At 32.5% G+C, this 15,858-nt stretch overlaps 1 protein-coding gene across 1 annotated transcript; it reads left to right on the top strand.

Annotated features, from left to right (window-relative positions):
- Positions 1-96: 96 nt before the first annotated feature.
- On the top strand, positions 97-12,024 carry LOC117227240 (uncharacterized). Its single transcript, XM_076519494.1, has 3 exons — positions 97-4,371; positions 9,519-9,590; positions 9,674-12,024. The coding sequence occupies exons 1-3, from the start codon at positions 4,198-4,200 to the stop codon at positions 9,791-9,793; spliced, it is 366 nt and encodes a 121-aa protein (XP_076375609.1). The 5' UTR covers positions 97-4,197; the 3' UTR covers positions 9,794-12,024.
- Positions 12,025-15,858: the final 3,834 nt, after the last annotated feature.

The following is a 15,858-nucleotide window of genomic DNA, read 5'->3' as shown; positions in this document are numbered from 1 at the left end:
CGCGGCGAGTTTCAGGTTCGAAATAAATAAGTTGCAGGCGAAATCACCGAGTTATAGAGCAGCGCGGCTGCCCCGAACGACTCGCTCGGCTCGGCTCAACTCGGGAGTAAGCATTCCGTTCGCGCACGATGGCTCCAAAGCGCTCTTACACATCAAGCAAGCCGAGCAGTCGGTCTTCGACCACCGAGCCGGCTGATTCTCCTATCCGTCTTCCGCTCCTTACTTTTACATTCAGTTCCTAGGAACTGTTAGCTCCAGAGCTAACACTCGGTAATATCATCGTTTTCGAATCAATCATTACTAAACTGCAGATTTTATGCGTTTAGGATATTGTTGCATTATTCTCGACTGATTACGATTATTAAAAGAAGGAAGACATTTTTATCTAAGTATCTACTCAATCTACTCAATTTTCAACATTGCCACTGAGCAGCATCTGTCTCTGTTTTTGAAGCATTATTAATGACATTAGAAGAATTTAAGGATATTGTTACGTTACGTTTAACTTATTGCAATTATCAAAAGAGGAAAGACATTTTTATGTAACTTACGTTTCGTATAGAATTAACTTCGACAATTTTTACATTTTATTAGGAACCACAGCTTAATCATCGATATGGTAATAACGTATCTGATCAATTTTCGACACTACAACTCAATAGTATCTTTGTTTCTGAAGAATTGTTACTACGTTAATAATGTATTTACTCAGTTTTTAACACTGCAATTCAATAGTGTTAGTTGTCTTGAGGAATTAGTTTGTAAGCAAAGACGAAACTGCATTTTTAAATACTTGATTTACGTTCTATATTGAGACTTATTAGTACGTAGAAAATTATTCATTAAATGTTTACGTATACTTGGTGTTCCATAGCATACGTGACCCACTTCAGGAATAGATTTTACACATGAAAACAATAAAAAAAGTTCATATAAACATAGGTTCTATTCGACATTGTTTTCGAGTTAAGACAAGTTGTTGGGAATGTGAGCAAATACAATGCGTTAAGAAAGAAATTCGTCATAACTGAGAAACGTAGTCGAACAGGAGATATGTTTACACTAACTTTTTTTTTTATTGTTTTCATGTATTGTATATAGTACCGAACACCCTGTATGCTCAAATATATAACAACGCGTAACATAATACTAAATAAGTCGCATGGTTTTGATAGGAAATATTTTGCTTCTCTATCACGATATGAAGGTCACCCTCAATTTTTTAAATGGAATGGTTTATATTTCCTTTCGAATTCGGATAAAGCGTCGAATTCTACATATAAAAAAAAGTATTACAGAAGATAGGGTCCAAAATAAATAGTTATTTGTTTTACACATTCTTTCGTACTACGAATATTTTATGAGTTATTTGATTTAAATGTTACTGTTGTTTGAATGTTACTGCATATTGTTTCGCTTATAAACAGAAAGGATCTCGTTTTTCATAAAAAAAATTAAGAACTTAATACATTTGTTATTATTTTCAACATTCATTTGAGATATTTATTTATTATAAAATGATCGATGGAATGGTATTTCCAATGTCAACGTTAATTCCCTAAACGTGAATACCGATAACTATGAATAACATGTGTCAAATATTTATGCAGGCTTTATATTTGTACCTAATTACAATCAGCAACATTGAGTTGAATTATATTCCTTTTTTCAATTCCTTATTTTTCCATTCAATTTATGTTGCTGCAACGTTGTTGTTAATGCATCTTCCCGATGTTACAAATAAATTTTATCAACTCTTTAATGAAATTTTTCTTTTTTGCACACGCTTCTATTTGTATAAATTTGTAATGTCAATTCTCTGTTTTTATGTTGTTAGGATTCACCAACGATTTTCCCTTCCCCGTAACGTTTCCATTTTTCGTTTTTCTAATTGCTTCTATTTTATTAGTTAAGAAGTTTTGTTAATTATTTCTAAATCGTAAATCTTTTCATTCGACTCTGAATCATGATATTTCTACTTGAATAACTTTTTGATAACCTCTTACACAACGTACAAGTAGTTCCGATTGAAAACCGTCCTTCGATAGACTTTTAATCAAAGCAGATTGATTGAAAGTACTTCAACTTGATTAAGGCATTGTTTCGCTAGTTAAAAATAGATGAGCACCCACACGGGTTGGATTCCTTCTACTTTGGACTTCTCGTTCTCGTAATTTACAATAGGTTTATTCTATTTGATCATGTTAACAAGCCAATAATTTCTAATAAACTGATACTGTTAAATTAATCGTAACGATTCATTTATACATATTATTCAAAAGCTTAATATGCAATATCAAGTCACTAATAGCTGAACATTGAAAATCCCAATGTTATAAAAAGATATAAAAGATTATACGTATAATCATACAAAATTGTAAACAACTCATGATCCTGTAAATTGTATTTTTTGCAGGTAAAATATGCAAAATGGATATGAATCTTACGCTCGTAGAATATGCAAATATGCGCAAGAATGTGCCTTTATGCAATAAAGATGTGTGTTAAATTGTAGCAATCGTCCGAATAATTGTTTGTAACATTGAGTCTTTAAAAACAGACCAATCTGCATACTTTAATTAAAAATTTACGCTTAATAAACATAATGTTTACCTGATTTTTTCAAATTGTACCTTGGAACCATAATGTATGTAATAATACTACTAACTAATGTATGTAATAATACGCTACTAATCTAATAGCGTAATTACATGTACATATAAATTACGTTACTAAAACTAACAGGTTTATCGCAGACCTTGCATTAGACGGATGTCTTGTTAGCTCCGTCACTAATGAAACTTTAATCGTTTATGCACGCAATCTATTTCCGCATGAACTCATATATGTATATCTACTGTTTCTTATTTCCCTCATTTTTAAATATAACGTTTCAGGAATAATGTCACAATTAAACTAACGGTTTCTCATGCTAAAGGATGTAATCATTTAAGAAATTCCAATTAGTAGCAGTAACAAAAATAAACGCTACACAATGATACGAACTACATACAGTGGTCCACAAAAGAGTTCGTACATCTTTTAAAACGCAATAACTTTTTTAAAACTGGACTGAGTGACTTGAATTTTTTTCAGGTTATAGACTAGTCTACTAGACGATGACCAAAATGCCTTTTTTTTAATTTTGCTATTACTTAGGATAACAAAAAAAATAAGAAACTCTAGTTTTTTAACTTTTTTATCCGAGCCTATAAAAAAAATTTAAAAAATGCCTTTCGTAGAACCCGGTAACTTATATTCGTGTTGAAAATTTGATCGAAATCGGTTAACCTAGAGTTGAGTTAGAAGCGTTGAAAGATTTAAAAAACTGCAGATTTCTTCCAGTTTTTGATCACAATTTGTTATAACTCTTAACAACGTCAACCGATTTCAATAAAATTTTCACCGAGATTACGAGAGATATTTTTTAAATTTTCATCATAAGCTCGGATAAAAAAGTTAAAAAACGAGAGTTTTTTATTTTATTTTGTCATTCCAAGTAATAGCAAAATTAAAGGGAAAGCTTTCTAGCCATCGTTTAGTAGACTACTTCCTCTATCATCTAAAAAAAACCTTAAATCGTTTGGTTCGGATTTGAAAAAGTTATTGCGTTTTAAAAGGTGTACGATCACTTTTGTGGACCACTGTAAATTCTGTGACAAGTCTCTTGTTATTATATTATTAAAATTTTATAGTCATCTATAGTCGCGATCAAGGACGATAAAATAAATTCGGAAGGAATATTGTACATAAATACCATCATATACTTTTCTTGATTAAAAAATACGAAGTATATACATTATGCAAAATAGCAACAGCATAGTAAGTTCTTGTATAAAAATTTCTGGTCCACTTATAGCGAAAGAAAAGTGTTCGATTATTTAATTGCGAATGTTCATTTAAACACACAGAATTTATATTTATATAATCTCTAACTTTACAAATTTGTTAAATACAATAAATAAATAAAAATAAAGAATACGTAAAATTTATATTTGTTGAAGCTATAACTCTACAAAATTTTGAAATGCAACAAATAAATAAAAATCACGGTCCACAGATCGCATTCAGAATCACGTAAAGAATTCTCATTCCACACCGTTATTCATTCTTCACAACAGTTACAAAACGTTCGCTTTACACAATTTGCCAATCTTCCCACGAGAAGATAATTGTTATTCTCAATATTTATAGGTTATGCGCATTTATGGCTCTGGGAAAACCGAGGATTCCGCAGGTGTTGACTTTTTTTGTAGAGGAATTGCAGCTTTGGAAAATAGATGGGAAAGAATTGTTGAAGACGGTGGAAAATATATGATTCATTCGAAAATTTTCCATATTTCCTTTCTTCCAACAAGAAATATAATAAAAGTAAGTGTATATACACATATTAAAATATTCGAACACCTTTAAAAAAGAAATATCTTTCTTCGCTTGAATTTTTGTATACAGGATGTCTCAAGTTTTTTTGGTCAAATGGTATCAGTATATTCTACGAGTGAAAGTTAGAAAAAAGTATTATATAAACATAGGTTAGGTAATGCTTTACTAAAAAATTATAAGAAAAATACGAAATAAGAACGAACTGTTTGCGAATATTTACCTATGTACATGCATACAAGGTATTTGGTACTTGGTACAGGTACTTGGAAATCCAGAATATCTCAGAAACTACGAAAATAACATGTTTTAACAAAAGTAGTTTAGTATGAAAGAGGGCATAACGTGTTATAGTTTTTTGTTGGCAAAAAAATGGCGGATTTCAAGGTCTCGTTAAATTTTAAATAGAATGCTGTATTTTTTCATACACTGTACTATAGTACAATTTAGTACGAATCCAATGAAGTGCAATCGAAATCATTTCTGACAATAGAAACATGGAAAATCGTCGTTTAATCAAGTCATCATACGCCGCCCGTGATGAATGATTGCCTGCATGTTTATAAACGATTGGATACGTTTCGATAACGGGATAAAACTAAAATAACTTTTGTCAAAACATTTCTTCACTATCTTTCGTAGCTTCTGAGATACATATTCTGGATTTCCAGATAAAACGGACACCCTGAATGATAACTTCATTTCGAAGTGCCACCTGTTTCTGAAAATATTGTACTGACATCTATGAAAAATTAAACAATTTAGTGAAAACATAGCTTGGATAAATAAATACAGATAAAAGAAATACAACTAACATATTTCTACATCGAACGAAAATCAGTTATTGTTTCATATTTTTCTTATAATTTCTTAATACAGCATTTTTTAACCTATGTTTATATGACCTTTTTATCTTATTTGCTGGTACCGTTTGGCCAAAAAAAGCCTGGTACCTGTATATTAAAGTAACTGGCTTTTTATACAATATACAGGGTGTCCCAGGTTTTAATGTTCAAACTTTGTCAGTATATTCTATGGCACAAAGTAAGAAAAAAATGTTATGTAAACATAGGTTATATAGAGCTTTATTAAGAAGTTATAACAAAAATTCAGAATAGGAATAGTAATCAACTAAAAAAGAAATAAAACAAATAAAAAAAAATCTTCGATCGATGTTAATCATGTATTGTCAACAACGGTAGGGTTTTCGAAATGTGTTAATAAACACAGCTTACATAAATACACGGCATGTGCTAATCTATACAAGCCAATGTTCGCAGTAACAGCAAGTTGATTACTATTCCTATTCTGAATTTTTGTTATAACTTCTTAATAAAGCTCTATATGACCTATGTTTACATAACATTTTTTTCTTACTTTGTGCCATAGAATATACTGACAAAGTTTGAACATTAAAACCTGGGACACCCTGTATAAACAAATTTTCGTGAAAGTTACAATTGGTTGAAATGTCACAAAAAATAAAAACGTTTTAACTTAGCTTATATTGAAAATTTGAACAATGCACTTTGTAAATCGGTAGTTTACATATGTGCTGAAAACTTAATCGAAATCGATTGACATTGTTATCTGTTACAGATGTTAAAAGATGTGAAGATTTCAAAATTTCTTACAATTATAAAAGTCGTGAAAAATTGTGATTTTCACTGTTTTTAAATATTTCGATGAAGCAATTTCGATGAAATTGACAACATGTATATGAGTTACCAAGATTTACAAAATATTAGGTCTACCGGAAAGTTCTGTCCGATAGTGTCACTTCAAGTTTCAATCCAAAACGCACATGTTGATTTGAGACATATATGACTATCTTTCTTTGTCATTGCATTTACACACATGTACTCTCCTAAATAAACTGAAACAAAGATGTCTCATGTCATTATTAAGTGAGACGCGATCGTGAAAACATGGCTATCGATGATAATGCCGGACCACATGCTGCTTTGGCGACTCGTCAGAAAATCGCAGGGCTAGGCTGGGAAATTCTGTCGCATCCACCATACTCCCCAGACCTAGCACCCTCCGATTATTACTTGTTTCTCTCTTTGCAAAACTTTTTACAGGAAAAAAAATTCAAAATTGAAGCTGATGTCAACCAAGCACTAGTTGAGTTCTTCGCCTCTAAAAATAAATCATTTTTTAAAAATGGCATTTACAAGTTGCCATCACGCTGGCAAGAAGTCATAAGTAACGATGGAAAGTATATTCTACAATAAATATTATTATCAATTGTGTTATATTTCAATTAAAAAACGGACAGAACTTTTCGGTAGACCTAATATATTGTTTGAATTTTCGTTATGGGTTCGGAAAAAAGTTATTTTGTTTAACGCTTTTATATTTTCTGTCATTCCAATCACTTGCAACTTCCGCAAAAGCTTTTGTATTCATTGTGTAGTAAACTAGTTCATCCAACGTTAAAAAATATTCAGATCTTTGGTCCAATTTTAAAAAGATTATTCCATTTTAACACGTTAGTTACTGAAAATCAATCTCAAAAACTCCAACAAAATGAAAGCAATTTGATTAATGAAATTGAAACTAGAAAATTAAGATTTATCAGAATAGATAATATTTTAACTCTTTTGCTACCTAAACATCCTAGTAGAATTTAGTTTGTTCAATTACAATAGAAATCTATTTTGAAAACTAGTAAAAAAAATGCGTGTCAAACGCTTTCTTGACTGGACCGCAATGTTTCGCGGGAATTTTACGGCATGTTGAACGCAATGAGTTCAATTCATTTTAGGCTAGATCTCATGATGAAACGCAGGAAACGCAACTGAAGACGACACCAGTAATCTCTCTTAATTCCGTTCCGCGACTAAGCATTCATTAGCGTGTGGTTTTCGTGACATAAGTACACGTGGACGCGGTATTTTACTCCGCGCAGGTTTCACGCGTTGGTAAAGGTCGCACCACGGGCACAAGATAGACTATGTCGTAGTCAGTGTTTTCTGCAAACGAACCGTTAAATCGCGAATATGCAGGTACTTGATGAAGCAAAGCTAAAACGAAAAATGTGCATGTAACATACAAAATTGCTACTAAATTTTATCTGTATTAATCACCAATATCACTGCTCTTGAAGCATCAGTTACGTGTTATGAATATATCCTATCGGTTTTTTACTGATTTAGTGTTGACTTTATCCTATTGTCAACTTAATTGTTTCCGCTCCCTTCCTTTGCTATTCAAATTTCAAGATTACTATTCCGTTTTTGACGCACCTATCCTATATTGTAAACAAGATTATTTGTAAACAAGAACGAAACTGCAATTCTTTAATATATTGCATATATTGCTATAAAAAAAAGTATGCGATCATTTGAAGTAATCTTTCCCTCAGCGCAAATGCAATCCGCGGCTTTGTTTACGAGTTATTAACAAACAAACTCTGACCAATGAGAAGTGGGCTTGGCTGGCGCAAGGCCACTTCTCATTGGTCAGAGTTTGTTTGTTAATAACTCGTAAACAAAGCCGCGGATTGCATTTGCGCTAAGGAAAAAGTTACTTCAAATGACCTCAGAAACACCTTATTTCCTGGAAATAACATAATTTTACTACGTGTTCGAAATCTTATCGAACATTCTCTCCTCAGCACACTTCTATGACGGCACCCATAGTGTCCCAACGATTCCCCGAAAATTTGGAACGTTTTGATGCTAAATCCGATGATAATAGATGAAGTAATTCATGCGCCACGTAACGATAAGAATCGTCACGCATGTCGCCTCACAAACGGCATTGTTCGCCTAAGCCATTCATCGCGAGTCGGTTGAACCCATGTTCACAAATGGAAGGATAGGTCGTCCGTCGAGGTTCTTCGGTCGTCACGGAAGGTCGTCGCAGTTGCGTTTCCTATAGTTCGGCTTTATTGGTCAGGCAATGTCAAACGATATTAATTCAGAACGGCGTGCTTCCTAGTGAAAACAGTGTCAGGGTTGGCCGGAGACCTTCTTTGCTCCGCGCATAATAATATTCTGTAGATTTCGTAGAACACCGGTGTTCCTCGAAAACGTCTGCTCTGCCATTGTTCATCCAAGTTTAATCGATGAACCGGAAGCACTAGACATGGTATTAGACATGTATTTAGAAGATGGGTTAGTACAAATACACAAGGACGAATCTCAAAATGCTGAATACCTTAGAATACAATTGCTAAATTGGTTCATATTAATTCATAAATTAAATAATTATAATTCAAACCTATTAAATTTACCAATTTTATCACAATAATTATATTTAATACTATTTGTTATTTCTTTTATAATAAATTATAGTAATTATTTTAAATTTAAACAAAAGAAATGATATAATTAAATGTTCTCTTTTAAAATTATAGTATGAAATAATTTATTCTAATTCTAAAAACAAGTTTAAAGATCATCCCCTAAATTTTCAATGTTGAAAATTATATATATTTATACAAATATTATAATTAATTTTAATGTATGATTTAAATTCATTTCTTTAAAATCTAGATGTTAATCAAATCGAATTACATTTCTTATCTAATTAAATATTTATAATTTTTTTACTACATATAAAATCCAAATTCCTTATCACTTTGACTGGCAATTTGGCAATCTCAAGAATTCCATAAGGTATAATTTTAATAAAAGTGTAAAAACATGAGTTTGTTTTTTGAAAAGTAATCACAATATATTTATTCTGTCTTTTAATAAGTCTTATTATAATATTTGTCCCAAGTAACAAATATATTGAAGAAATAACGCAGAAATGTATCTCTATAATCTGAATAATCGTTAATTAATCGAATTATTAAAAATTCTTTCACTCTCAAACGACGAAGCATTTTGGCATTTGGCAACTATAAAATTGACAATAGCTATGACATGACCTGTTCTCAACTTTATTCATCAGTTTTTCAAAAACATAATTTTGAAAATACTTCCCGTGAATTTATTAGATTTTTTTTTATTCCTACTATGTGTAACAGCAATTTATCTTATACAATTGCCATAAATTCAGTAATTTCATACATCCTTAAAAAACAGAAGTTGACTCGTCAGATCCGTAAATAAAATATGGTATTCTCTCGTGAATCGAAACATTCAGTTTCACGTTTTAATCTTTTATTTTTTGTTAAATAGCCTAAACGTATGCTCATTAGTTCTGCGAACTACCGGTTACGGATCACTGGCTACGACCTCTGGCTACGGAAGGTGAGTCTACTCACTCATTGTTAGCCGGCAACGACTGATCGATTGTTCCGCTCAAACGGAATGAATATTCACGGTTTCTCTAGGTGACGGTTGTTCGAAACAGAACAGACACTTCCAATGATATTACTGCAGAAACTACTGACTATGAGCAAAATTGGAACGCATCCAGATGCAGTCACCTTGAAACGATAATGATCGTTTAATTAATCGCGATTTATGTTCGATAATACTAATGTATAATGTAATAACAGTTCTCTGTTTAATTATAGGACGTAAAATTTAAAAAAACGGTAATTTGATTCTATATTATTAAGCAAAAAATGCAAATGAAAAATGGATATTTTGTTCATTGCGGAAAGTAGGTAAACATTTCGAATTGGTATTAAATATTATATATTTGACTGTACCTATTTTTCCTTATCTATAACACCTCTATTAATTATGAAGAATCGATGGAGCAATTGTACAGTAATTCTCCCTAATTGACGCTCAGCTTATACACAAAAATGGATAATGTGGGAAGAGGAGATGCGATTATTCGAGCCTCGCGGCTCGTTTTTATAGTTACCGATTATCAATAACTATAAAAACGAACCGTAAGGCTGGAATAATCGTACTTCCTCTTCCAAAATTGTCCATTTTTGTTTCCATGCTGAGCGTCAATTAGGTCGAATTTACTGTAGTTCCAATTAGGTCTGATTGTATCAATTAATTAATTTATGTTAATGTCGATTAAATCAGAACAAAATCTGTTAGCATCATTGAAATAAGTAATGAATGTTACTATCAAATATTTTATTATGTTAATGTTATTCAGACAGCATCATAAAAACGTGTTTGTGCATACACAAACATGCACGTTCGGAACTACCTATAGAATATCTTTGTAGTGTGTGAAATTGTTGCCCTAAATACTACAAAAATTACACTATAGATTCGAAGCTAATAATTTTTTCCATTTTATTGCATTCTCACTAAACCCTGTTGCTAATTAATTCCTCTTTTATCATTTTTATCAGCATATGCTAAAATAAGTTCACTTATACAACCCCCTGACAAAAAATTTCCGATCATATACACTAATATATACTTAATAAAGAATATTCGCATTTTGATGTTATGAAATGTTCTTATATGCAGGTAAGACGAATGGGGAACGTAGGTGGGATCTAAATAAAGTAAATAAGTACAACGTAACACAATTTTTCATTTATTATCAAAAAGAAACCACAGAGAAAACAAAATGTTATGTAGAAAAAAAGTTTCCGATCAGTACAAATGTTGGAAAAAAGAACACAACTCGTGCCTGTGAAAATGTGAACAAACGCTTTCATCGCTGAGGCATCTGAAATACAAAACATTTCAGTCAATGGATAAGTAAGACGGACGTGTGCAATATGCGATCGTGTAAGTTGTATTCAAACGATATAAAGTTAAGAGTAGTCGAACTTCTCAAGCAAGGTAATAGTTAGAGAGAAATCACAGAAATTATAGGATGTAGTCGGAATACGATAAGCGATATAAAGAAGTTTAATAATCTTGGCGTAATCGTAAAAAAAAGTGGTCGTCCTCGTGCAACAAGTAAAAAAGACGATAGAAAATTTCGTGCAATTGTTAAAAATACGAGGCGAGCATCATCAAAACAAATAAATGAACAGTGGACCACGAGCGAGGAAAGGCTTAAAGTGGTGTAAGGAACCCGCAAGTTGGACTGTGGAGAACTGGTGCAAAGTAATATTTAGTGACGAGACTCGTGTTTATCTTGGAGCAGAGAATGACGAAGGAAAATTTGTTTGGCGGAGATCTAATGAAAAATGTAATGAAGATTGCATGAGTTATAAACAAAAATATCCGCAATCTTATATGATATGGAGTTGTATGACGGAGAAGGAAGTGGGAAAACTATGAATTGTATACCAGAACGTGAACGCAGAAACATATATTAACATTTTAAAATATCTCTTCATTCCAACCATAGAGGAGTGGTTCGGAGTTTCTTCAGATTTGATTTTCCGAGATGACAACGCGCTAACTGTGTAACCGCGGCAAAGTAAAAGAATATTTAGAGCAAGATCATATAGAACATTGAAGATTCAATGTTCTATATATATTCTATTCTATTCTATTTTATATGTGTATATTCAATGTTCATAGAACATTGAAGTGTCCTGCGAACAGTCCCGATTTGAATCCAATCGAGAACATGTGGGCAAAATTTGAAAAATTGATTCACGAGAAAAAACCAAAAACTAAAGAGGAACTTCGACATGCCATAAAATTGTCGTGGGAAGATATTTCGCCTAGGGTTTGTGAAAACTTAATAAGGTCAATGCCCCAACGCATTAAAAATGTACGAGCACGTGGTAATGTAACAAAATATTAATAACTCAATGATTTATTTTTGAAAATAAATAAAAAATTTCGTTATTTTGTATTCATTTACTTTATTTAGATCCCACCTACGTTCTCCATTCGCCTTATCCGTATAAAAGAACATTTTATAATTCTAAAACGCGAGTGTCCTTCGTAAATTTTGTATAAGTGTATATGATTGGAAACTTTTTCCAGGGGTTGTACCATTTAGAACTTCAAAGTAATGTAAACTGAAAGAAATCACAATAATTGCTTTGAATACTTAGGTCTCGTAAAAGTTTTCGAAGGTACCCGATTGACTTCATTCAGTATTTTTCCATTAATTTGTACAATAAAAGAAATTCAGTAAAAACTTTTTAAGAACCTTAAGATATATTAAATTGTTGGTAACCGAAGAAGACATGTAACGATAGTATGTTATTTGTAATAATTGTGAAATCCTTTTTGCGAATTATATACACTCATACACGAAAGTATTCGAACGCTTACGTTTCTAACATTCAATTAATAAAATATATGTGTTAAACTGAAGCATTTGATATAATATGACACATATAACAAGGGATGGGTCTTAAGACTGCGTAAGCAAAATTAGAAAATAATTCAACAATATATAGCGTTTTTACAGTACATTTATTGTAAACACGTACCAGAAATGGCTCATAAAAGTATTCGAACGAAACAATTAACAGTTATTTAAATTGAACGATTAAAGGTTTTAATAGGAAGTTGATCCACCTTTTGCTTTTATAACAGCCCTAAGTCTATTTTCCATTGAGTGGACCAACTTAGAAGTAACCTTTGCATCTATTGATTGCCATATTTCAATAATATTTCGTTTTAACGCTTCTTTCGAAGTAGTAACCGTATTTCTTAATCATCTTTCTACTTCATCTCATAAATGTTCAATGGGGTTTAAATCAGAACTTTGCGGTGGATGTGGCACCACGTGTGGAACGTTATATCATACCCATTCTTTGACTATTTTAGCGGTATGCTTCGGATCATTGTCAGACTGAAATCAATAATCGCTAGGGAAATTCAATTTTGATACACTGTTTTTTAAATTTTCCTACAAAATTTTTAAGTATTTCGTTTTATCCTTTATCTCATCGATGAACACAAGGTTTCACATGAACACAAATGTAATTATCAGTTCTGAGCCCGGGTTATTATACTGACATCTTCATTGATATTTCTGCAAGATAAATAGACCAATCTAATCACTTTTTTGAAAAATATTATTCCTTTTCCAAGATCTTCCCGAAGAGAGAGCTTTGCTTAAAGCAAAGTGACGTAAAGGATTTTAAAAAGAAAATCTTCCTATTTCTAAAAATTACTTAAAGTGGATTTCAAATGGATCGATATTAGGAAAAGATTATTTCAACTGGATCGATATTATATTTCTTTTCAAATATCAACACCAGAAATAATGATTCGAAACGAATAATATCAAGTAGTTATGTCTCATTTTCATTCCTAACACAATTTGCCCAAATCTGTCAGATATAATACAATAAATTATACTGAACTCCTGAAGCTCCTTCCTAGCAGGATCCTAAGTCTCATTTGCTATCCGATCCCCTGCTACCAGAAAAAGGACATTATAGACCAGATTTTGCGCTCTACATCCTGATTCAAAATCAGATTCTGTAATGAACAATTGGTAGACATATATAGTTCGCGTCTACACAGTTTTAAACTACTGTGCGACGACACTAGTGGTATTTATAGTCGCAGCCAGGATACGCATACAGAATCGCGGAATGAATTCTTCCATCGCGGGATCGTCAGCGTGGCGCATTGTCCTAGCACGGGAAGGCGCTCGTTGCAAAACCGTTTCGATTAAGGTCACTGTTGATGAAATGCATTAAGCCAATATCTTTTGAAGAAACCAGCGACCGTGGCCGCGCGCTTTATCAGTAGATAAAAGCGCAAGTTAAGTGACGTGACATTCTAGAGTCCCGCGTCAACCAAAAACAATATTTGGGTCATTTTAGAATTTTAATTAACGCGAACAGCAGCCGTACCTTCGCCGTGATCTAGTCGAGAATGTAGCTACGACATGGCCGACCATTGTTGCTGATGGTCCTGAGACGCCATCTTGGAGGCAGTTTGCTTGGGGAACTCCACGGCAATTTGGAAACAGTAGTTAAGTTTCAAAGGTTTCGTCAGCAGTAGAAATCTTTTTTATGCATCTCTATTATTTCTTCATCCGATGAATGAAAATACGCTTGCAGCGTCTTGTTTATTACAGTCTTAATTACTGATTTAAATCCTGTCCAAACGAAATTCCCAACGCTTTCATTCAATTTTTAAATGCTACACGAATTTAAATACTTATTTACAAAATAATATGAATTTCATTTCGAATAATTAATCTTCATTGATCCTCAACAATTATTTATGAGATGTTATTCACTTTTTAAATTTAATTTGAATCGTATTACTAATAATTACAAGCAAGTGAATTTAATTTGCAAAAGAGTAAATTTTATTCGTAAATAGATGAATATGGTCTACAAAAGGACTAATTTTGACTGCAATACCTGTATCGATGTACGATTACGATGCACATACATATTTGATGCATCCTTTAGACCATTATCGATGAATTTATTCGTCTATATTTATGTCATCTATTTATAAATGATCAACTGATATTTTTGTACCAGGAAGAACAATTTAATATCACCGTTTAATCATGAGTTCGAATGACCCGAATAGCGTACAAAGATAAAGCTCATCATATTCTGACAACAAACCATAGAATTGTTTGCATTGACAAGTGAATGCAATGTACAGTATTAGTCATTTCGCACAGACCAAAGTTTAATATTAGTTTATCGTTAGCGTTTCCTAGTATCCATGAAAAGTAGACACATTCCAGCCGCAAAATTACATTATTTTCCTTGCCAATTAGAAACGACAAATTCTAACGAACAAATTCCCGAGAAGGATCGTAAGCGAAGGGGTTAATTGTACTTCACACGGAATTATAATACGTCGGAATCTTACGCGTTCTCCGCGCAAGCAGGAAACAGGCTTTTTGTCGGCGATGCATGCACGCGCCATATTTGCCAAAGACATTATGTAATTCCTGCGAATGGCAAACTTGCCGGACCAGAAATTGTTGGAGCATTTCAAGGCGAGGTTCGTGAGGGGCGAATATTGTTAAACGGGGCAGCACTATTTCTGGCGTCGCGACGCCATAACGCGATAACCTCTCCGAGGATCTCGTGTTACTCGGAATATGTGCTTCCTGAAACCTTAGACAAAAATCGATTTTGTGTCGAACACAAAATTTTCGCTCTCTGAGATGGTCGAATGGATAGAAAACAATATTCCATTATCTTTTATATTATATTATTTGATCCACTAATGAGAAGTTATGCTTTAATAAAACTGAACAGTATTTACGATACTGTTTCTCTCGCCAACTAATTTCCGAATTACTGTTCACTCATTAATGATTTTGATACGTCGCAAAGAAATCGTGCCGACTTGTTTTTCTACAGACGTTTTCTAAATAAGTGTGCACTCTTTACTTTTCGTTAAATATTATGTTTTACATTTCCTGTGGTTTTGTAATTAGAGATGTTATAGAATAGCCAATAATAATTCGATGAAATACAATACGTTCCAAACAATTCAGATAGAATTTTATTATTAAAATAGAGGAGATACGATTATTTGAGCCTCGTGGTTTGTTTTTATAGCCGCCTAATGTTAACAACTATGTAAACAAGCCGTGAGACTCGAATAATCGTATTACCTCTTCCCAAATTGTCCATTTTTGTTTACAAGCAGAGAGACAATGCGAGAAAATTTACTGTACTTCCAAGTGAGTCTCAATGATCGCTTTAATGTCATTAAAATTGGTATAGCTCCCTGT

This window comes from Megalopta genalis, chromosome 3 (genome assembly GCF_051020955.1).
Source record: "Megalopta genalis isolate 19385.01 chromosome 3, iyMegGena1_principal, whole genome shotgun sequence".
NCBI lineage: Eukaryota > Metazoa > Arthropoda > Insecta > Hymenoptera > Halictidae > Megalopta > Megalopta genalis.
This window is presented reverse-complemented; position numbering and strand designations above follow the sequence as displayed.